At 37.1% G+C, this 24,561-nt stretch overlaps 2 protein-coding genes across 3 annotated transcripts; one reads left to right on the top strand and one right to left on the bottom strand.

The window, feature by feature from the left end:
* The first annotated feature begins 745 nt into the window (after positions 1–745).
* On the top strand, positions 746–10,759 carry LOC103707868 (COMM domain-containing protein 9-like). Its single transcript, XM_008792560.3, has 5 exons — positions 746–1,000; positions 9,167–9,337; positions 9,628–9,717; positions 10,305–10,424; positions 10,525–10,759. Exons 1-5 carry the CDS (start codon positions 824–826, stop codon positions 10,573–10,575), a joined length of 609 nt encoding a protein of 202 aa, XP_008790782.1. The 5' UTR covers positions 746–823; the 3' UTR covers positions 10,576–10,759.
* A 2,585-nt stretch (positions 10,760–13,344) lies between these two features.
* LOC103707867 lies at positions 13,345–24,557 on the bottom strand. Of its 2 annotated transcripts, XM_026804933.2 has the most exons (7): positions 24,366–24,557; positions 24,155–24,200; positions 21,210–21,333; positions 20,093–20,182; positions 16,517–16,596; positions 14,264–14,367; positions 13,345–13,650 (listed from the first exon to the last, which is right to left on the bottom strand). In XM_026804933.2, exons 1-7 carry the CDS (start codon positions 24,522–24,524, stop codon positions 13,615–13,617), a joined length of 639 nt encoding a protein of 212 aa, XP_026660734.2. In that variant the 5' UTR covers positions 24,525–24,557; the 3' UTR covers positions 13,345–13,614. The 2 variants fall into 2 exon arrangements, with proteins under 2 accessions (XP_026660734.2, XP_008790780.2); XM_008792558.4 differs by lacking the exon at positions 20,093–20,182.
* Positions 24,558–24,561: the final 4 nt, after the last annotated feature.

Raw genomic sequence — 24,561 nt, forward strand, 5'->3', positions numbered from 1 at the left:
CCTTGAGGGGGACTCAGCCGTGGTGATTCGGTGGATACGGGACGAAGGGAGGGAGATCTGAACACCCACTCCTAGGCAACATATAGTGGCTAATGAGGAAGTGTGATGCCTTTCAGGCTATGCATGTTTACCGCAAGGCAAATAGAATTGCTGACTAGGTCACCGCCTATACTGCTCATCACTCCGATGAGTTTATATGGACTCAGAGTTCTACAATTCCTCCTTCTTTGAGTTGTCTTTTTTCCCTTGACACAGCTGGCTGTACTTATGCGCGTTTAGTGTAAGCAGCTGATGTAAAAAAAAAAGAAAAGAAAAAGTAGTTGGCGGTAGTATGGTGGAGACAAGAATGCAGTGGCAATAATTAAATAATAACAGCATATTGATAATAACAGTAAAAAATAATTTTTTTGTTTATTCAAAACAAAATAAAATAATTTAAAAATAGAAATTAGAAAATAGAAAAACAATAGTAGCAACTATATTTTTATCTCAATATTTTTTATTTTAAAAAAAGCAAACAAGATTTTTTTTTTTTTTAAAAAAAAAACCATGATGCATCTGCATGTCCATTATAACTGGAAGATCTAAAACTATGATGCATTACATTACATACCCCAAGTGAACTATTGCGTTCTTGTTCATTCAGTTTGGCTCGTAAACAATAACAAGTAATATGGGTGGGTCTAGAGCTGGACCCACGTCCAAGAGCCCAACCCCAACCTTACCTTCTCACACGCGTACACCGCACGTGCTCAGCTCAAATACTTCTTGGGGCAGGATCCATCGCCCGGGCGGCGGCGGAAGGGAGGAGGAGGAGGAGGGAATGGAGCGGCACCGGCTGTGGGGGCACCTGCCGCTGCTGGTGCGGTCGAGCTCCAAGGAGTCGGTGGAGTACGTACTGCAGGCGCTGTGGAGGACCCGCAAGACCGGCCTCGACGCCGCCGACCGCGCCATCATCCGCGACATGCTCCACCTCTCCTCCGACTCCGACCTCGATCCTGTAATCCACTAACTCTTTTGGTTACTGTGTGGAGACTTGGGTTCACCAATCTATTAGAATCTGGATGACGGCTTACGAGGAATGATGACTAAGTGCGAAAGAAATCAGTTTGGTTTCTCTGTTGATAAATATGCTCAAACGTTTTTTTCTTTTTTCTTTTTTTGCTGGCTGGATTGGAAAGTCGTTGATAGTTCGACTGGCCATTGGAAAATTCTTTTTATATGATTGTTTAATCTTGATTCAGCATGGGGATAGGCATGTCTGAACTGCGTGATCTAAGATGTTTTCTAAAACTTGGGGCTGGTTTTGCATGGTTCTTGTTTTGTTTCGATAGAAGGTAGTATAATATCATTTGGAGATTGATGTTGATGATAGAATTTGGATGGAACTTCTGCTATTTCTTTCTTTTATTTTCATTCTGTCTGAAAGCAATAAATCTTTGCTACCAAGAGCTCGAAAAGTTTTACAAACAATTTAAAGGGAAAAAGGGTTTTGTCGTGCGTACTTGTTCAGTCTAGTTCAATTTTCTTCTTAGACTTTTGAAAACAAAAACAGAAAATAAAAGCAATACTATGTGGGTCCTTAATGTTTTGCTACATGTTTTTTTTTTTAGAAAAAAATATTGAACTGAAATGAGACACTATAGGTACAAAATTTGGCCTCATTTGTATTGGATGAGTGAAGCCACTTGTTTAAGGTGGTTTGTATATAGCATGATATTTATCTTAGCTTTTATTCAGAAACAAGATTCTTGATGTTAATAATATATTAGGCTTCTACAATGTTATTTTAATTTGTTATTGCGTTTTCCTAATCTATGTTTACTGCCAAATCTAGTATTGAGTTTGTTCTATACTACATAGTCTTCATATACGGCTAGTTAAGACAAATAATTTTAGAAGATATTTCAAATATGATTTTGTTGCATGACTCATTTTTGCTTATATTACTCTTGTTGTCTATGCTTCCTATCCCTCAACTGGTTTTTTTTCACCTATTTCGGTCCACTTCAACCATAATTGATCCAAAATAACCTAAGGTCAGGTCTAAATGTGGCTTGAGATTTTCTTGTTGACTCAGTGTTGAGAAAACCTTTTTTACTTTTGTGGTTTGTGTTTTTATATATCTAGCTACTCATGATGAGAACTTATAGTTGTATGACTAGATGAGATAATCGTTTTCCAAGATGTTTATATTTCTCTACTGTATAGATAAACTTTTGTTTTAGGCTTGGAGAAATATTATAATTAACCACATAAGTTAGCAATCATGTGAAGCAACTAATTACTAGCTTACGATTTGGAATGGATTTTGAAAAATTCAAATATATTTTTAAAAATATTACTTAGACAAAATGATATAAAATCGATTGAGATGGTGTGGATATGTACAATGAAGGCCTGAAAAAGTTCTAGTAACGAGAGTTACTTTGGTTTGTGTCGAAGGTGGTAAGAAAAGGAGTGGACAATATAAAGTAACATGGATGGAAGTTGCGAGAAAGGATATAGAGAAACTTGGAATAATAGCAGAGGTGGCTCTAAATAGGGATACTTGGTGAATAAAGATCCATAAAGCCGACCCCAAATAGTTTAGAGTCATATTTCATATAGTAGACAAGGCTAGATAGTTATGGTTTAGAACATGGTTCGCAATCTCGGTACCGGAGACTGTATCAGACACTATCAGTACCTTATTGATTCGGTTCGGTTCGGTTCGGTACGGGACGATATGGTACACTCTTATACCGAAATAGCTCTCTAACTATTTTTTTTAATTTTATCTCAGTACACTTCGATACAGGTCATTATGCATCGGTACGGGCCGATATGCACCTCGTAACACCTCGGTATGCCTTGGAACAGATCGGTACACTTCGATACGGGGCGGTACACCTCGGTACGGGGTGGCACACTTCGGTTTGGGGCTTGTACCGACTTAAAGTTAAGTTTCGTACCGATTTTCTGCCGGTATGGTATGCACTGTACCGAGCGATACAACAAACCATGTTTAAAGTCATATTTCATATAGTAGACAAGGATGCAAGTTTTTGAGTAATTTTACTACTCCCTATTGTGCATTAGGTTATTAATTAAAACTAACTCTGGTGAAACGAAGTCGCAAAATTGAAGAAATAGCTTGCGATAGAAGGGACAACTAATGAAGCAAGTTGGTTGATATTTTATGATTCAAAAACAACACTAATCTTGAAAGAAGTAAGACGAACATATCAGGTGAGACTGCTGATGGCAAAAATTAGTGTTGGAGAAATATAAGAAACAACACTACTTTTAGCTTAGTAAAATGCAAGCTTGTTATGGTGGATAAGGAGATAAATTTTGGAGCATGAATAACTTTATAAGTATATACAATTACTTAATCCCCTATTGCCATGATAATCATCATGATTATAGTAGCAAATCACTTTGTTAAAATTTCTTCATCATTTCTCATGTAGAAAAGAGTGCAGGCTTTCGAAAACATTTGTGAAATCCTCGTGAGCTTAGGTCCTTAACGAAAACTAAGGCTATCGAAAGGGTAGGCGAAGTCATGAATTTGAAAGAAGTTTAGGATAGATGGAAAATAGAAGAACATATTTATTAATATTTCTAGGATCCATAAGAAGTGCAAACATGAAAGAGAAGTAAGAGAAACATATTAGGTGAAACTACCAATAACGAAAGTTAAGTGGTTGGAGGATCATAAGAAATACCAGTAAGGCAAAATCATGAAATTGAAAGAAGTTTAGAATAGACAGAAAAATAGAAGAACATATTCATTAATATTTCCAGGATCCATAAGAAGTGCAAACATTAAGAGAAGTAAGAGCAGCATATTAGATGAAATACCAATAAAGAAAGCTAAGTGGTTGGAGGATCATAAGAAACACCACTACTTTTATCATTAGTTTTCATGAGGTCTGTGAGGACAAGTAGATCCTCTGAGAGCATTGATAACTCGATATATATGCACTTTATTAAGAAAATTACTTTAGGTCATGTTGCCATGATAATGGCCTTAATTCTAGTGTCAAATGAGGAGGTAAGATCAGCTTCTGAAGAAGGGAAAAGTAAAAGATGTTGTGGAATAGAACAAGGGACAAGGAATTGCAATTTGTTAGCTGTAGTATAGTATTGACATGGAAAACTTTGATGCTTTGTTGTATGGTACTTAATAAATTTATATTAGTTGGTCCAAGATTTTTAAATGCTGGTGCGATGGCATGGTGTCCTGCTGTCCGGAGTATTGGATCAGGATGAGTCAGGAAATGGACTAGGACGAGAGCTCCACAATCCCGTGTTCGGGAGAACTGGGAAAAATCGGGATTGTACCATCCTACAATATTTAAAACCTTGAGTTGGTCTGAAGAAGTCGTGGTTTTCTGTGATGAGTAAATTTATACCATTGTTAGATATTTTTTTTCAGAATGGCTACTGAATTGGATGTCGTATTTTTAAAGCAAGGGTCACTTAAGAAAACATTGCATATATTGGATTTCCTCATTCTATCCTATGTGTGGAATGATCATTATACAAGATAGTGCCCCAGATATGTCTGCTCGAATTTCTAAGTTGGTATGTTTGGTTGTTGACAAGGAATTGTAAGGATAGCTTTAGATCTAGATGTCTAAATGCAAGTTTGAAGATTCTAACAAATGCTTTTAAAAATAATATAGGTAGGTGCTGATTTTTTTGTTATATGATAAGAGACATTCTAAATTTTAAAATATTAGAGACATGTGAGGGCTTTTTTGCTTAGTTAATATACTCTTCCAAAATTTTTATTCAAATTTTATTAACAATTGCATTATGTAAGCATGCCAATCTTCATATGGAGTTTGGAAGTACAAAATTGTTATTTTAGTCTACAGTTGGTTGACCTGTTTTAGTATATTTTAAATCATTACATAAATTTGAAATATTTTCTGGATTTTTTTAATTTCTTTATTGATTTGATCATGATATGATGGCCAGAATACCTATTCTTTTACATAATTTTTCAAATTTAGCACAACTGATTTAACGAACTAACTATTGATGCTTGCAGTGACTCATAGTGTTTGCTGTCTGCTAATGATAGTGTTATTGATGGAAATGTAATAGTCATGGTCCCGACCCGACCCGAATTTTAGGACCCGCGGGTCTGGGTCGGGTCCTAAAATTGGACCCGAATCATTTTCTGGGTCGGGTCTGGGTTTACTGAACGGATCCGACCCGACCCGAATGGACCCGAAGAGAGAGAGAGAGAGAGAGAGAGAGAGAGGAGGAAAAGCCCTAAGGCCTAAGGGGAGTAGGGTTCAACCGTGGAAGGATAGCAACAAGCATAGGTTCATAAAATCCAAAGGAACCTCGGCCCATCAGGATTCTCTCTCGATCTATTACATTGTTGATACCTCTGGTGTCTCGGTAGCTGGCTTTTTTTTTTTCCTTATGTTTTTTGGTTTTTGTTTCTTTTAACTTTTGAAGGGAGAAAGTGAGGGAACACTGAGCTGAATATGGGTCATGTGCCTGTTTTCTGCAATGGAATTGGATTTTGGAAGAAGGTCTGGGATTTTTTTTTGTCCTCGTGAGAGGGGAGCTAGGAGACACCAAGTTCCGTCCAATCAATCATATAGATAAAAAATAGTGTGATATGAAATTTGGCTTGTAGACCGACTTAGTTAGTAAGTCATGGGTCATCTGTTCTGACTGAAGTGTCAATTGCAAGTCTTTCAAGTCATGGGTCACCCAGCACCTCATAATTATGATATGACCAAATTAGATTTGCCCAAATCTTTTCCCAAAAGCACAAAGAAAGTGGATCCGATTCGGACTTGACCCGACTCGGACCCGAATCCGATTCGGACCCGACCCGACCCGATCTTCAACCGGGTCAGATCTGGGTCCAAAATTAGGACCCGAATAAAAAACCGGATCAGATCGGGGTCACTCAGGACCCGACCCGACCCGACCCGACCCATTTACACCCCTACTGATGGATGCTAGAATTGGATGATAAATAATTTTGAAGGATAACAATTTAAAAACACCGGTAAAGCTGTGACAATGAAATTGGAAAACAGAAGGATACTAATGTTTCAATGAAAATTAATGTCCATGTTATGTTGATTGGTTTTATGTTTATAGAGATTTAGAATGAAGTCAAAGCGGGAAGATTCATGTGGAGTGGTATATGTGTGTGAGGGCTGAGGCTTCAAGGAAGGAATATGTGAAAGCAAAAAGGCTTACAATACTGTAGGGGTAGGTAAAAGTTTTAGGTATCGCCCAAATTAAGGATGGTAGTTGCTCTGTCAAGATAAATGCTCTGAGCTGGAATTAACAAGCCTCTGTCTTCACATATTTGCGTACGTCATGAGTCTTGCTTGGTATATTAGTTTTCTACGTCATATTGGGTTTGTAAGAGGAAATGGTGTTTAGTCATTGCTGGAAAGAACCATCTACTAAGTGTTATTAAGAATACCCCAGAATGAACAACAATGTCGGTTGATGGTGCGGTTCATTTGATAAAATTCAATACAATTGTCGTACTTCAGCTATAAATTGCAACAATTGCTATATGTTAGGACTGTCAACTTTAAAATTTATGCTTTTAGAGTGCCTCTGTAAAAGGCATTAGTTGGATTTAGTAGTTGACCAAACAGCAAATTTGGACTAGCATAGACATTGATAATATTATGATCAGTTTTTAAGTATACAAAAGTATACTTTTTTTTATATTCTCCACTGTTACATTTAGGTCTAGGTGTTTTAGTCATCATGTCCTATATATAGTAGGAAGGCCTTCTTAACATACCACAATTTGTTTTTAAAGAAAATGCTAATGAAATTTCTATTTTTCTCTTTTGGCTAGGCTTGAATAATTGTCGTTGGATTGTTGCTTTGATTCTATGCAAAGCTAGTGTCAATCTGACAATTGGCTTGTGAAATTTCTGTTCCTTAAGCTATTAATAGCAATTTGGCATTAAATTCTACTTCAGTGTAAATTCATCAAAGCATGGAAAGCCTTCAACATCATGGAAACTGAAATAAGAAGTGGATCTAACTGTTTGATTAGCATTGAGTAAAAGATTCTAAATAGTGATGTGATTGCCATAATGCATCAATTGTATGGCATGCTTTTCCTGTGGAAAGAACTCGTCATGACGATATTGTCATTTTATCTAATAGAGCTATATGTGATTGTTGTGGAATGTATCAAGACAAGATCCATAATTCCATTAATTGCAGACCACAAGTTTATTCTGTGAATGCAGTTAGTATGACTATAAATTCTTGCAACAATTCACTGAACAAGATAATGAATTTCAAATCGAAACGTTTGCGTTGTTCTCTCGCCATTTAGATGAATATAGCATAACTCTATACTTTAAAGGTTTGGTATATTTTTGTATTAGATTTATGAAACTTAAAGCTTTATTTGTTGACTAAAGTTCACTTCAAAATGCTAACCCAATTATCACTTGCATGGAGGTTGTGTTAGTGTACACCTATAAAGTGCCTATAAGTGGTTGGAAGCCTTTGTACGCTGACACATCAGGATAAACATTATATTCCCAAATATTTCCAGTACTGATATAGGTGGCATTTTCCAATTCCCCTACAAAACGCTACATGTCCTTTCATTTTGCTTCTGTTGAAAGTTCAATAATTGAAGGCCTTATATTGCAGCATTGAATTTGACAGTTGATGTTAGATTGGTTTTTGGCACTTCAAGAAAATAGAAGGTATTATCGCTGATGCATCAGACTTTGGATGTTCAAAATATGATTGAAGTTTTTTTAGGTGAACAGCAACATAAATAGATGTTCGACAGAAAACAAAAGAGATTGCCTTGCAGTAGCCATGTAAGCAACCTATTTATTCATTCTAAAACATAATATATAAGAAAAGGACAGACTTATGCTTCCCTCTTCATTTAAAAGATACAGACAAAAGGTCTATTATATTTGCTTGTTGCTTTCCTAGAACACCTATGCTTGGATAAGAAAATTCAGAAAATTATTGATATTGGTCTTTCTTTATATGGTGATCCAATTGGTAGAAAATAGTGGTCGATTTGTAATACAAGCTAGGCATTTCCCTAAGGTCTATGAGATATTTGAATGCAAATTGGTTGAGATACCATATATCTACGCTTCTAAAGCAGTGAGTTCACCTTTTTAAATGCAGAATTTCATGATGAAATACTTGTATCAAACACTTATTCCGAGTTCTGTATGAATTGTTTGATATGATCAAGCTCAAAATTCAGTTGGGACTAGGAACTGTTTTTTTCTTTTGGCTGGTTCTTCTGTGAGATTATCTATCTCATCTGCAATTCAGAGTTTATATGTCAATTATGTTGCTATAACATATTGAGCCACATGTTTGTTGGTGCTAGCAGCATGCTTCATGCATGAATGATTGAAATGCTAGAAGGAAGTATTATTTTTTTTATTCCACAACTACTCATGCTTTATTTGAAGTATTAATTACTTGCAGTGGAGCTTATTTGTCCATGCTTTTACTATAATGTGTTTTGCTTTCTGTTTTTGCTCATATATTGTTGCCTATTGGTAGATGCAAAATGTGATAGTCATTTGTAAAAATTCAGAGTTTTGCTGCCTGAAGGTTTTGTATCTTGTGCATGGAACAGTAGGAATGGAAAAAATTCTAAGTAGAGGTTAGGATATGGACCCTAGGAGTGTGAACGAGCAAGCTGAACCAAGTAATGGGCTGCTCAGGCTCGGATCACTATGTGGCAGGTCTGGTCGAGCTCATCTCAAGCTTGACAGAGCTTTACAAAAGCTGTTCAAGCTCTGGTCTTATGAGCTCTGAGCCAAGCTTCTTATCGAGTCGAGATGAACTTCAATGTATTTTTGCAAGCATTCAATGTTCAGGCACAGCTTGTTTAGGAGCCAATATCTAAAATCTGTTTGAGCTCAACTCATTTCCTGGTTTTAGCTGGGACAAGCTCAAACGAGTCATTTTGGAGCCAATCCAGGCTGTTCATGACAGCTCAGATTGTTTGCAGCCCACATGGACCCACACATATAATAGGGTGATGATTTTATGCAGACATCCTTTCACAGCCATATCATATGCTGAGCCAGCAGACTTGCATAAACTATATAAATCTTTGTATCATTGGGCCAATTTGTAACTTTATGGCTTACTATTTCCTATGCAGCTTTTGGTATGCCTCCGCATGTTGATACGCAGGTGCGTCTATGAAAATATTACCAAGGACGAGATTCAGAAGTTGTTCCCACAAGAGGTCTTACCTGAATTGCAAAGGTTGCTCACATTGCTGTTGCAGAAGTTTCAAAGAGAATGGCGAGGAGATGTTCTTAAGGATCAGGTCTGATTTTTGTTTTATATGAATATAAATTATCCATCCTGGGTTCTCTGGAGTTTTTTGCAAGAGTTGGTGGCAGTCCTTTTTAACAGACAACTCCCAACACTCTATTCCTTTTTGCCCTTTCATTTTGCTAAGCATCGTTTGCTTGTTTGATTGATAACTAACATTATCTAATAAAACCTAAAAGAATGAATGAGCTGGTGTTCCTTTGCAAATCAAAGACTAGCCATGTTGAACAATTTATGAATTAAGCAATTCGAAGCTTAACTTTTTGTTTTTAATGTTTTCAGGTTTCTTTACCCCGTTTAAAGGCAATGACATGGAATATGGCAAATCAAAATCAAGATTCCACTGAGCATGCTGCTATTATTAATCTGAAGGTAGTTGAACAACTTCTAAAGCTTTTGTTATTAATCAGTGTTCAATGTACTTCAATAAGGACCAAAGAATTGATCTGATTTCTAACATCAAACAAATATAAAATGACAAAAATACATTTTGCTGGCTTCACTGAGGCATGGACTACTACTGTTTCAGGGGTCAAAATTGCTGCCTCCAGATATAAAATTGTCCATTGGCATATTCATTATTTAGTTGCAGAGAACTATTCGAATACAACTGGATGCGTATGTCTACTCTTTTGTTTATCTACTCACACCGGAAGGTGTGTCTAGGTTAATATGCTGTCGTTTTGGAACACAACCTCCTAACTAGTATGTGCGAGGCTACTACCAAACCTTATTCTTCTTTTTATGTTTGAGTGCGATTGTCTCACATGCTTAACTCTGTTATGTATGAATGGTTTCACAATCATTAGCATTGGTTAAGGCTTGTTTTTATAAACCACAGCGATATTTGAGAAAAGTTATAAGGGAACAAAGAAAATGAAAAGTGGAAATTTCTACGATTGAGAGTTAAAAAAAAAGGATGGATTGTGCTAACCTGCTCAGAGTGTATTTTTGTGCAGCTTCAAGGTGATACTCAATCTCTATCAGGAGAAACAGAAGTTAAATTCCAGTTAGCAAAGGACACTCTGGAAACAATGTTGAAGTCCATGTACTTTATAAGAGACCAGTTGTCAAATGTGGTGAGTGTTAGCACTAAATTCTGTTGTTAGTTGGTACTATGAAATTGATGCACATATCTCCATTGACATCCTAAAGTTTCCAACACTTGTACCATCTCAGGGTGATGCCTCTAATGGACATGGACAAGCACAGGAAACTGTTAACACGTAAACAGTGGGATACTGGGGCCAGAAAAACAGCATGACTTGGTTATAATGAAATATCTGTACAATATAAGTTAGATCTTATTTTCATAATTCTAAATTATGTCTCTGCCTTGTTATAATGTAGTATCTGTGTAAGTTAGATCTTATTTTCATAATTATAAATTATGCCTCTGCCTTTCTGTTAGTAATCGTGGCATCATTTTTGGCATGCAGCAAACTTTTCTATTTCTTTCCCAAATTAATCATGATACCGTGATTTCAAGATTACCGAATTGAATCCATGCAACAGCCTTGAACCATTTCCACACTACAACCAAGGCGAAAAGCAGATTATCAAACTTCTTTCTTCCCAGAAAAAATAAAATAAGGTAGAAAGAGTATCAAAGACTGTTGTTCGTAATGCTCACAATAAAGACTGACTGCATGAGTTTTACTCATCAACATTTATTAGCCAAAATATGGTTCAAGAAATCAACTTCTGAAGTTCTGAATACAAGTTAGTAAATTGAGCTTTTGCATGTGACCTGAAACACCAAAAGACAGAAAGGGGATATAGCAAAATAGAAAAAACATAGTAAATAACAAAACATTAATCTGTAGAGCCGTGCAACCCAACTGAGCTCCAAGGTTACTGAGCTCAAGTCAATGGGGTTGAAACATCAAGTTGCGTCTGAGTCAGCTTTGGCCTGTATGGTATGGTTGATTGCATTGTTGCTGCCATATGCATTCCATGCTCGACCTAAAGTTTTTTTTTTTTTTTTTTTGATACATCGGTGACTCGCACATTATGAGCATGGGTGCACCCAGTACAATCCAACAAGAGAATGGGGGGGGGTTGGGACACTCCTAAAGAAATTCTTCCGAGTGATGCACAGCATTAGAAGCAACTCAGTCGGTGACTTTATTCACTTTCCGAAAAACATGAATGGCTCGGAAAGCGACAAACTCCCCCGACAATATTGCAGATGTCCCGAATCAGCGGGTGCTAATCGTCATTGTCGTGCTGACTTTGAATCCAATCAATCATCGTGGCCGAGTCGCCTTTCAAGTAGATACTATTTGCTCACGATACACACCTCGCATGCACTATGCCTTCCCATACAACTCTCAATTCTGCTCCGGTGACATGCTCATCGAAGGTGCACCGACCGCCGCCTGCTACGAGTCTAGATTCGTGGCTTCGTATCACAAAACCCACTCCCCCTTTACCTTTGGCCTCCAAAACACTACATCGAAATAGACCTTTAGAAAACTAGATAGTGGGAACACCTAGAAAACAAGAATCGTCTTAGTCGCTACACTAGTTGAATAGAAACCCTACATGTCCCTAGCCACCCTAGGTAATCTCGCAGCAGTGGTACTGGACACCTCAGCTGCTTGGACCAATGTTCTATCCACCATTGTCCTCGGATGCATCCTCTTGTCCTTGAAGATCCAGCCATTCCTATCGAGTTAGATATGATAGGCTACATAGGCACATCTAATACCCCACTCCACTGCATAAGGCCTCTGCACCGACTGCTGTAGCACCCGTAGGAAGTCCTCAGTCAACGTTGTGACCTACAAAGAGACCCCAGCACACCTCCAGATCTACGCCACACGTGGACATCAAAGAACGACATGGCCGACAGTCTTCTCCACATCTGGACACCACTCACAATCAGAGGCAACACAGACACCCCTCCTTGCCAAGACACCCCTGGTCAGCAAATATCCCCATGCCACCTTCCAGATGAACAAAGCAACATAAGGATAAATGTGCATCCTCCAAATCCACCTCCCATCCAACTAACGAGCTATCCCCCCTCTAGCCACATCCTACATATCTCAGGCGCTTACCTTTGGTCTCCCTGTTGCCTCCCATACTCTCCTGTCCGCGGTCTCCCAGTGGGTATCGGCAGAGCCAACACCCTATCAGCCAGCTGCTCGCCGAAGGCCTGCCGAACACAACCCACATCCCATCTTCTCTCCCCAGGAGCAAACAGTTCATGAACCCTGCAACCCTCCAAGCACCTGGCTTAAAGAAGGTCGGCCACCAGCGAAGTGGCTACTCAACCAACTACCTGTCCACCAGCACATCAATGGTTCACCCATCTCCTATTGCCCATATGATTGAGGAGAGTATCAGCACAATGACATTAGTTTAATCATTCATCAATCCGAAAAAAAAACATAAGCATATCTCCACATTAAACGTTTCCAGACCATAAAACACAGATCACTGACCACTAGATTGAGAGAGTTGATAATTGTATCGGTGCCATATAATTTTTAAAGATCTATTTTCTTAGCAACCATAAAAGCCAAACTCAATAGCTGAAAAGAGATGCAAATAACACAGGAAAAAGTATATCATGATATATGTTCATAAGAGCTCCTATCTTTATCTCTGCATGGTTATTTCATCTTGCAGGTCAAAGCTCAAGTTCCACCACTCAGCTTGAAAGCAAGCTAAGCACAAAGCTGGGTGGACCTAAATAAGATTCGTGTTAGAGGATTCCAAGCATGACAATATTCATGTCCAAGACTTTAGGAATGAGTAACATCTGCTTCGGCCTGAACCCACAAGGTGGTTTAAAGGTAGAAATTGAGTGCTTGCTTTGTTCTTCATGTGCTAAACTGTTGGTATAGATGATTGCAAACTATGGAAGTTTGCCTGCACAATGAGAGATGCATTAAACCTGGGAGAGTGCTGACTTTTTAATAGTTTGCAGACATGCAAAATGCACCATTGCTGATTCTCCTTTACCTTCCCAATGATAGATAAGAAACCTAATCAAACTGAGGATCTATGGAATTTGATGTTAATAAAGACTACTAACATATATGCAGTACAGTAGAGTGCATTGGACAATCAAAATCATAGTCATCACTAGACGTGCCCTGTTATGCAACAAGATACACCAAAATATTCAGACATGGATGGCAAACCATTTGGGCGCTTCAGATATAACATTTTAAGCTTAACACTGGGTTCAACAAATCCTACACCGTACATTTTGATGGAACAACCTCTTGGAAACTTGTTAGTTGCCCTTTCCACTTATGCTTCATTTTGCAAGCGCGTAATCAGTTCGTCCTGCACACAGAAAGCCGATAATCAGTAAATGCAGATCGAAGTTAGAGACCTGTAAGAGTTAAATTATACAATTTATGCTCATTCTAAGTAGGGTGGAGTCACATTGCTCCAACCACCAGGAAATGACAATCCTACTCCCCTTGTATTGCAGTGATTAGCTTTAGTTGCATAAGGGTGTTGTTGTCACTCAACAAATCCCAGTTATATACCTTTTTTTCATGCAACGACTGCTTTACTTTGATGCGTCCATGGGAAAAAATAAATGACAAACCATACAAGTTATCCAGTTCAATATGTAGAGGTAATATTGTCATGTTTTAATAGGACCGAGTTATAAACTCAGTCCAAAGCCCAAGCAATGTAACTCTACCTGTCCAAGTAAGAAGAATGCTGATCTCAAAAGAAGGCCTACCTTTGACCAACCAGACAGTATAAGATAATTGATCCATGGGAAGTATATTCAAAATCACAACCACCAAGAGTCTCATTATCAAAAATTGGACTGTTATGAAAAGATGTAGGTTAAAAATAATAGTTAAAGGCCCATGGTACGGTTTAACTATTCAACAGAATAAAAGATAAGGATTACAAGGGAGCAGCACAAAATCCTTGCCTTTTTCCCTCTTGGGGAGAGCCCTCTCTCTTTCAGTAGTGCACGCAACCGCTCTACAGTCATAGTATGAAGCATCCTCCAAGAAAAGCCAGAACTGGTTCCCTCTACAAGCCAAAAGAACAGTTCCTTAAACTCAGAAGAAGAAAAGAATGCTTGTTACAACATAAAGATCGAAATGTATTTATGCTCTTATGTGAAATTTTCTGGCCAAAAAGCAATATATGCATTTATCCTCAGCAACTACAAATGCAAGAAGAATCAAGACCATTTAGATTCCTCTCAAATTATAGTTATGCACTCTAAGAGATACCAGCTTGCCAAACGAGGAAATGAAGCTCGCAGACCAGCAAGTAAAGAATCTAGTCTTGTAATAATGTATTCCATAGTTCAGGGCCCAGCAGACTTGACGACTGATAACATTACCATCTTCAGAATGTGGAGCCATGTTGGACGTATTCTTGGGTATCAAAAGTAGGCTCTAAAACACCAAAGAAGTTCCAGTGTTTCCATTCTTGCTTCCAGAACACAGAATAAAGTTACAATCAAAAGGTCTAAAGCCTAAACAGCCAAAAAATCTAAAAATATCATGCAAAATAAAATCATGGTCATTTTAGCCATTGATAGAATAATGGTTTGCTGGTGTTCTGATTATTGATTGACAACAAGGGTGCTTACTTTTCCCAAATATGTAGCGCTGCATGTGGTTCTACTGAGGAGTTTTGCAGGTGTCGGTGCATTTAAAAATGGCGGGCTTCTAGAACTTGTCACCACAAAATTGACAGGTCCTTTAAAACTTTTACTGGTACTAACTTATGTGAACTGAAATGGCTTCTTTCCCAAATTGGAAAGCTAGAATTTTAGAATGACTTAAAGACTTAAAGTACAGGTGAACATATAGAATTCATTGGTTAGTTTAGGGCGAATTCGGTTTTGGATGTTGAATGTGAAGCAAAATGGCATGAAAGAGATGATTCTCAAGTCTCTACAAATCTCACTTAACTGCCAAGTAGACTTTGGTTCCACAATAAGCAAGCAAGAATATGCACACACATTGCAGTGCACAAGCAAGCCAACAACCAAGATATCATTTCCACAAAGTGCCTGGCACAGTCTTAAATTAATTCAAATATAGGGTCCTCTTATTTGAACTTGTTGAATCATTTATCAAAATTTCATCATTGGTTGACTATTTTAAATTTTATATTTTAAGATGTTATGTTTAATAATCTGAAAATAATTGTCCTGGTGGTTAAGAAGTCATATGGCACACTTGATTAATGGAAGGAAGAGGCAGAATTTCCATTTTGGGTCAGGCAATTCGAAGAAAACCGAAGTCATGGCCGTCATACCATTGCTCTACCTTTAAGTTAAGGATTACCTCCACAAACTTTTACTAGTGTACAAAATGTATAAGGGAGTATATTATTTCATTAATGGATAGAGGTAATGCGCCCGAGCGTGTATGCATGCCAGTATCATTTTCAACACACTGACCAACATGGTCTAAAATTAATTCAAATATATGGTCCTCTTATTTGAAAAAAAAAAAACACAAACAAGTAACCAAGATATCATTTTCAATACAGTACTTGACACAGTCTAAAATTAATTCAAACATATCTCTTCGTATTTGATCTTGTAGAATCATTTATCAAAATTTTGTTATTGGTGTTAATATTTTAATCTTATATTTTAAGATGCTATCTTTATTAATTTTTGAAAATAAATGTCCTAGCATTTAAGGAGTAATATGTCATAGCAGTTGATTTGCGGAATGAAGAGGCAGAATTTCCATTCTAGGTCTGGAGACCATTGAGGGGAACCAAAAGTCATGGATTTTGTATCATCACTCATGTAAGTTAAGGATTGCTTCCATACATTAATGTATAGAGATGTGCGTAAATTTGAAGGAAAACTACAGAATGCATATGCAAGAAAATAAGAATACAGTTATAAGTCAGAATTTTGATATATTCCATATCTTTCACTATTTGCAATGCTATTAATTTGCATTTATTTATAATCATAAAACATGGAGAACTCATCAAACACAGGTTTCTTGATATGGAGAAGGCAAAGGAAGCACAGCTTGGAAGTATTAACATATTGCAAAATTAGCTCAAGATTAATAAACCTTAGAGATATTTTAATTCATACTTCCAGAAAAGGAAATGACAATAACTAATGAATTCATCACTCTGATACTTTCAGTCCCTTTGGTAATTAAGCAACTGAAAATTCATTATGACATACCTTGATGGGTACTACCAGGAGCAATATTAGTTTTTGCTCTTTTAGATGGAGTCCTTCCTTCTGAAGTTCTTTCAGCAGATCTAGCAAACAAGAGTTATCACAGCTTAGGTGATGTCAAAATAAATTGTAAAAAGTCATAAACAACAAGGACCTTCAACAAAAGGGATCAAATGTTAACATAAGTCATGCTCGCTTAGCAAGGATGATGTTGAAATTTTGAAGCACATGTAGTCATGCCACCAAACAGAAACTAATGTCTGCCAAGACTTTCGGTAGCCACCAAATTTTACAACAACAGTTAAACAGAAGCATAGAAACAGGAAGAGAGACACAAGGCAAACATCACATTGGAATTCTGGCCACAACAAGCAAAGGTATTCATAAACTAAATGTTGGAGGATACTATGCTGTCACACTCTCTCATGCCTCTTAGTAACTCCATGTTTATGCCTCCCTCCCCCACCTCCCCCACCAGGCCATGCCCCCAGCCCCCTTCTCCCCTTCCTTCCAATCACTCAACTATGCTCCAGCCTGCCATAAATTTCATAGGGTGGAAGTGCAGTTGCCTGTTCTAGAAGAGGAATTTCCATGGGAAAGAGGCATGACCAAATAAAGCATGGGAGCATACCATCCCTTTTGAGTGTCGGTAGAGAGACAAAGAGGAGGGGGTAGATAAATTTCATTCTATAAAAGATATATATATACATAAAGTAATCATGGACTTATTAGATTCCAATAAATTTGGTTTCTATGAAACATAGGGCCTGACATGTTCAAAACAAGAATTAAAGTGTCATGAATCATGCCTATGATGATCAAAAGCTGTCAAGATACGTGTATCCTGCCACAGTTGCTTTTGCCAACATTGTGCCACATTTTTGTCCTCATGCAAGAGCCAGCAAGAACAGATTCAAAAGTCAACAAGAAGTGGTTACAGTTAAGCGGTAAACTGTGGTATGATGGGGTGTTTTCTTTAGACCAGCTACTCTATTCTCTTGGAGATTGTGTGACATTTACTTTACCTGTCTATGACATGTCCAGTCAAAACAAAGCCATCTTTGAATAATAACATACTGTCCCTTATGTGGATCATTTTGCATAGTATTGTGAATAAGCATCAGGCTTCTTTGATGATCTAAATGAACACTAAGTGTTAACTTTTCATTGTCTATAATTAGTTTACTAATTCAAGTTCATACATAAACTGAATTGCTTGCACAAAATTCCCTGGTGATAGTGGAGATAGTTAAACATTACTCTTAACTACATCATAATGTGTACTGTGATGTCAAGGAGTGTCTGTATGCATTTGATCTAGTAGAAGGCTCACAACAAGCAAGACTGGAAGAACTAGAGTTTATATTCATTAAATCCCAATGTGGCTCCGCCTCTGCCCCGATAACCCTTCTAGTCTAACTTGGGTTGCAGGGGGGAGGCCGGGGGCAATTGCCCCCTGAATTTTTGAAATCTCGATAGAATTTCTCTATTTCTTGGCATTCCATATAAATTTGGCCCTCATGACTGAAGAGTTTTCCCCCTGTAACAAAGAGGTTGGTTAAGAAAAGAGTGGAACATAGATTAGTGGGTATGGTTATCTAAACAGAAAGGCATCTTGCTGCCTTTACTAGCTCAGTTGATCCCAGCTATCCATTTCATATCAAAGGTTGTGATGAATTATAATAACTTTTTCATTAATAGAAAAGGGGGAAAAAAGCAAACCAACTTTTGATTTCATCTGATGCACTGTTCTTTGTGCCCACAAACCAAAGAACAAAAACAGAAAGATACTGATTCAGTGTCAAATTTCACAGTCAACTGAGTAACAGAAGGAGAAGATAAACAATATAAGCAGGTCTATTTCAGTACAAAGTTTTATTTTCTTCATTGGTTTCTTGAAATTTTAAATGAAGAAAAAAAATATGAGGTCACCTATAAAGAAGAAGAAACAAAGTATGTATATTTTTATATTTTATTTATGCCTTTTTCATTACTTTTGTATTGTATCTTTATACCTATCTTATGTTCTTTAGAATGATATTTTTTTCTTTTTAATGATTATTCATATTGTCTAAAAAAAGCTTAGAAGCAGACAACTGATTCACAATATTAGAATTTCTTGCTTCTTAGAAACAACTATTGTAAGTATTCTGAAGTTTTTTAAAATTCCATATAAACAACAAATTTGGCCATTTTATAAAAAACCAATATTAATGAGCAACATCAAATTAATCACCAACATGTTATTCAATTTTTGGTGCATTTCAGAGACAATAATATGAAATGAATCAACAACAACATTTGAATATATCTTTCTTATGAAACTTTACTTGCCCACCCCCCCCCCCAACCCCCACCCCCAACCCCAGGTGCTGCAACTGCTACTGGTTTGGGGTGTCTATTTCTCAATTTATATTTCTTTGTGAAAAATAAGGAAGCCAACTAGGTCCACTAGGGGTCTAGTGGCTACAAGAAAGGGTCATCAATATGGTTGGATTTGAACTTTGTTGGAGTTGTCATAATAAGGCTAGTAACCATGCCCTAACAATACATATCGATCATGGTCGCTGGCTCCCATTATCAGAGGGGATGATACATAAGGATAATTTTCAATTAATATAGCTCAAGCTTAATCCATAGACCTAGCATCAGCCTGAGAAAAATCTCCAAAGCAACTTTTTCATCCATATCCCAACAGTAAAAGATGTTTGAGTTTTGAGTTTGCAAGTTGTTGAAACATCTTAAAGAGCCTGCTCAATCTCCGAGTTTATGTTTCCTAGTCCTATCTGCATGGTTTCTATAATCTTTTCTAGTGAACAGAATATTTGCATATCCTCCCCTTAATCGAATACTCCACTACCCCACTAATTGACTAGTTTAAGAGATGCATCCTCATCATCATTCATTTGCAACTGCTTTTGAATGGAAGAGGCAACTCTAACACATATTGTAAATCTGACCACATCAGGTACAATTGAATGATTGTGCTATTAGCTAAAAACTTCATGTCCCAACAGTATTAAAAGAGATCACCTGTTATAGCTATTGAATGCATCCAAATTTCACTATTGATTTCTTTCAAGACATAGAAATGCATGTACTTTCCACCTATATGACATATAAATGTAAAGAGATACCAAAGTCCATCAATGTTATAATGTTTTTCTTTTCGGTGAGGGTGCGGGGTTAACTGCAGACCTTCTTGTGTGACAACCCTATGGGAAATAGCCAAAAAAGCATCCTCAAATGACTCAAAGAATATACCAATCTTGCTAGGTATTCATTTTCGTACTAATCTTGCTTGTTATAATTATCCTTAGGCATTTCCCCTAGGTATTCATTTTCATACTAATTGTGCTATTCTATGTCACAGTCTTTGACAGAATAATTCGCTGCTCTTCTCTTAATGATATATGAAGTGAACAAGAAAACTCCAGCTCAACAAGAACAAATAATCAGTATAAAGGACTCATCAATCCAAAATATATGCTGTTGATATATGCCGTCAATACAACCAACCAGCAGACAAGCCTTGTATGATCTATTTGAGATTAGATTTATGGATCCAGGTTAAGATACATCCATATGTTCCAATCTTTACAACCAGCCTGAACTAACGAAACCAACTTCCTCGCCAAGCCAACTGTAGGAAAACAAGGGAGAATGAACCTGCCATGAAATGAAGAGGGTTGGTTGGCAACAATAGAGACTAATACTTACGAAGTCTAAGTGGATGTAACCAAGGAGAAACAAATATACTTTCATCAATAAAATCTAGAAATGTTTGTTAAAGATGAAAATTATCACTTTTCAAAAAGGAAACAAGTTCTTTTATTATTTTCTTCCTTCATGGGCAACATTTTATATCTTTTCCAGCATGATCTACAGATTTGTTATCACCATTCCTTAAATATACATTAAAAAAATAATGAATTATCAAGAATTTAAAGTTCGATGGAAATAGAATTTTTCCTTTTGACATATGAGAAAAACTAGGTAATCTCATTTTTCACACATAATGATACAGGAGAGAACAGGGTAATAACCTACTGAACCAAATAATAATAGTGGATTATCTAAGCAATGTCAACACACATTATAATACTCATGTATATATTATTGGAGAATAATAAAAAATAAAAAGGAAAAAAAGAACAAATCATTAGAAGTTAAGCTCCTTGCATTTCTTGTCTAGTACATTCCAATATGAATCATTTGTATAACTTGTGAGGTTCGATTTCTTTGCCTAATGTGGATCACATGTTTATGTTGTTGCCACTGGCAAAACCATGCATTTGTTTTGACTTAAGATGGTACGAGGAAAAGTTGAACCTCAGTGGAGAGTTCATAACATATCTATTTCTCACTAGAAAGCAACTGAAGGTAGCCCATATGCCACAAAAAAAGGTTTTCTATCCATTTTATTCATCTTCGGTGTATCTTTCAGTACTTTCCTTTTTGTGTGTCACAATGCACCAGTTGTTGGCTAAGTATAAAACAATACACCATCTGCACTGGATAAACACAGTGATGATATTTAGATTTTTATTAATATAAGCATGGTTAAAGTAGCCCAGCAAAGCTGAAATACAAGATAACAATTTTGTATACGTGTTTTGCAATAGAAACACATGCAAAGGCGAGTGGATGGGTGAATATGTAAATACATCACTTTTCGGAGCAAAGAAAATGATACCTTTTTCCTTTCTTGCTCTCTGATGTAGCTTTAGTTGCTGCATCCTTTGAATCACTCTTTTGTTTGTTGATTTGGAGAGCTCTAATCAATATGTTCGTTGTGTTTGTCTTAATTAGTTGTTCATCTGAACAGACAAACAGTGAACATCAGAAATCCCAATCATTAGTTACTTAAAATTTCTCATATTCTAGAAACTATAATCTGATACACACACGCGCACGCAGAGAGAGAGAGAGAGAGAGAGAGAGAGAGAGAGAGAGACAAACATAATCAAGGTGTCGTTTTTTTTTTTTAAAAAAAGAATAAGTAAAAACACAATATGGAAGTATATAGTCCTAATGTTCCCTCCTAATTTAACAATTGGAATCAGTGCTTGACATTTTGAGTATTACTCAAAAGATGAGGCAAAATACAGTACAGAGTAAGATGAAAGCATTAACGTAAAGAGGGATGAATGAATGAACGTAGAGGAATCCAAACATGTTCCAAGATATATAATATATGCATAGTGATTTAACAATTGGAATCAGTGCTTGACATTTTGAGTATTCCTCAAAAGATGAGGCAGAATACAGTACAGACTACAGAGTAAGATGAAAGCATGAAAGTAAAGAGGGATGAATGAATGCACGTAGAGGAATCCAAACATATTCCAAGATATATAATATATGCATAGTGATCTACAAAAGAGGAGAGCCCAGAATAATTTATATTCTTATTGTTATATGATATTACTTTCCATATTATTTACAGGTCCCATGACTATCAACTGATCCCCAATAAGGCACTCACTCCTAATATTATATATAATGGCTCTATCATACCACCTTAGGATAAAGAATGAACAAATAAGGAAATTTTTGCTACTTTCTCTCTTCTCCATCTTCATCTTATAACGCGGAAAAAAAAGAAGATAAAAAATATTTCTTGCAGCCTTATCTTTTTGCCAGTCATTTTGCATGGTTCTAACTACTTATAAATAGATAGCAAATTACTAATTGAGTACGACATAAGCTGTGGGCAAGCCCCCTTCAGTGCAAGAATAAGACAATCATAAACCAAGTTTTGTCCAATGTTTTATTCAATATGCTTGAGTTGAAGTTTCCCAACTACTTCAAAAGCTTTGGTTCTCTTTTAAACAGCATATAAGCTAATCCTATATCACCCTGAGAACACCAAACCCATGTACTAATCTGGACTATTCACCTGAGAATCAGCAACCATAAGTATTAATTTTTATTCCCACTCTAAACAAGAGTTCAACCTTCCTTTACTTGTCACTTGACAGGTAGCAATATGCATATGTATTATACTCATTTGCCCACTCAAATCATTCATATTTTGATGACAATGTTTTATCATGGACCAGTAATGTTTGAAGGTCACCACAAATTTTCGCTGTCATCTAATTCCATTTTATCTAACAAATGGATTGAACAGTTTGCTATGGAGAAGCACCAAACCATCTTCATCAAGCACTAGCCAAAGATCTAAATTCTCTAACAACCTAACAGTGCATTTGGTATTATCACATTATAATTACCTTCACCAAAACCCTCTTCATTGATTATCCCACATTTCTTCTCTGGGTAATACCACTTTCTAGATGTCCTCCCAATGTTCCATGTAGTTAACATCCACTATGTCGATTCTCCACCTCCATTTGCAATCAAATTACCTACTCCTCTCCACGATGACCATCGAGAGGCATGGTTTAGCTCGATGTGTGATTAGTAGGTGGAATTTCCAACAGGTGATTTGTTTCAGATTATGTTTTGAATCAAAACATTCAACCAGAACTGACCAGTGTTTTAAGAGATGACCCAAGCATCCATCTAAATGTTTTGTATCATGTCTGAGCATGAAGGTTAAGATTGTTTTGTGAATTGGTATTAATTGATGGCAAGATAGTAGTTCCTATTGATTACCATAAATATCTTTTTAATATCCCCTGATATTGACCTTTAAAAAATATGGCTGCCTTAATCTCGACATGGTCAATTAGGCACCTACCTAACACCTAGGTATTTGGCAGCCTCTTGCTAGCTGTTTACAGCATAAAGTATTTAACACATTGGAATTTAAAGACGCTCTGCATTCCATAGTGCATGCCCTTGACTACAATATATTGGCCAAGTAACCACAAAATGGGTTGCAATTAGGACTAAGACTTTACTTGTGTCTATGATATCTATGCCTCATAGACTAGAACCCAGGGTAATACGGTGTCTGGACTCAGATCTGGAAAACACAACACTAGATATATGGGTTGGACCAACTCCCAAGCCTAGGTTGGTTCTCCAAATAAATTCAGTCTAGCCTTCTAGGTTTACTACATATAGGTCCAAACTGAAAACCAAATCGTTCAAAAGAGTTCTTAATAGCCCATAATTTAAGACACAATCCAAACCAACTTAAAGTGGACAAAAGTCTATCAACAAGATAATATACACAAAACCCAAGCTCGTAATCTAAGCCAACAGGCTGAGCTTGCATATTCACCAAGGCGAGAACATAGATCCGATCTAGTTGTATGCCAATAACATGTCAAATGGATTAGACATATCATGTGCAAACAAAGCATATTATTTAACCATGATTCCTATTATCCACCAAATAAATTATCTTATGCCAAAAAGAAGAAACTCATAGTATATGGCACATTACTTCCTCCCTTCTTCCCTTGCTCCTTAGCATATTTATCCAACAAGAAAAAAAAAAAACACTAGTAACATATGCACATTACATCAACAATGAAGTACCTTTTTCCACTCTAGTTAAAAGACAAAGAAAAAAAATCCGTGATCTATCTACCACATTAACCACGATAACTGGAAAAAAAAAAAGTAATTTCACGCAAGGGTTTTACAAATCAACTTAAGATCATTTAGAGCCACAAAAAAAAAAATCAGAGTTCTTGGAAATGAAAGAGTTAAGGAAAGTACCTGGGGGCGTCGTATCATGGTCACAGACATAAACCCGGATGCCCCCCTGCAAACAAATCGTAAACAAGATGCGAAAACTTTAAAAATTGCAAAGAAAACAATACTCGTTCAAAAATCCAAGGAAATTGAGGAGAATAGGAAGGGAAAACGAAGAAGAGCTTGGGTCTTGGGCGGGCGCGAGGAAGAGGGTTGTGGAAGGAGGGGAGAGTACCAGGTTCGAAGAGGGGATGGTGTTGGAGAAGAGGCCACGGGAGGGGAGGTCGGCAAGGTATCTGGAAGCTCCTCCCGCCATCCGAGCGGGATCGCTCGGCGGAGACGCGGTTCCGTGCCGCCGCGACTGGGAGGCGCAGCTTTCCCCTTCCGCCTCCATTTCGAGGTTTGAAAAATTCCAGGAACCGGAGAAGCCC

The sequence above is a fragment of the Phoenix dactylifera genome, chromosome 7 (genome assembly GCF_009389715.1).
Source record: "Phoenix dactylifera cultivar Barhee BC4 chromosome 7, palm_55x_up_171113_PBpolish2nd_filt_p, whole genome shotgun sequence".
NCBI classification, from domain to species: domain Eukaryota; kingdom Viridiplantae; phylum Streptophyta; class Magnoliopsida; order Arecales; family Arecaceae; genus Phoenix; species Phoenix dactylifera.

Coding starts and splice junctions, on each gene's coding strand:
- LOC103707868 (XM_008792560.3), top strand. CDS start 824: ATGGAGCGGCACCGGCTGTGGGGGCACCTGCCGCTGCTGGTGCGGTCG. Junction 1,001..9,166: donor CCGACTCCGACCTCGATCCT/GTAATCCACTAA, acceptor TTTCCTATGCAG/CTTTTGGTATGCCTCCGCAT. Junction 9,338..9,627: donor GAGATGTTCTTAAGGATCAG/GTCTGATTTTTG, acceptor TAATGTTTTCAG/GTTTCTTTACCCCGTTTAAA.
- LOC103707867 (XM_026804933.2), bottom strand. CDS start 24,524: ATGGAGGCGGAAGGGGAAAGCTGCGCCTCCCAGTCGCGGCGGCACGGA. Junction 21,334..24,154: donor CCATGATACGACGCCCCCAG/GTACTTTCCTTA, acceptor TTGTCTGTTCAG/ATGAACAACTAATTAAGACA. Junction 16,597..20,092: donor AAAGATTGGAACATATGGAT/GTATCTTAACCT, acceptor CTTGTTTGCTAG/ATCTGCTGAAAGAACTTCAG.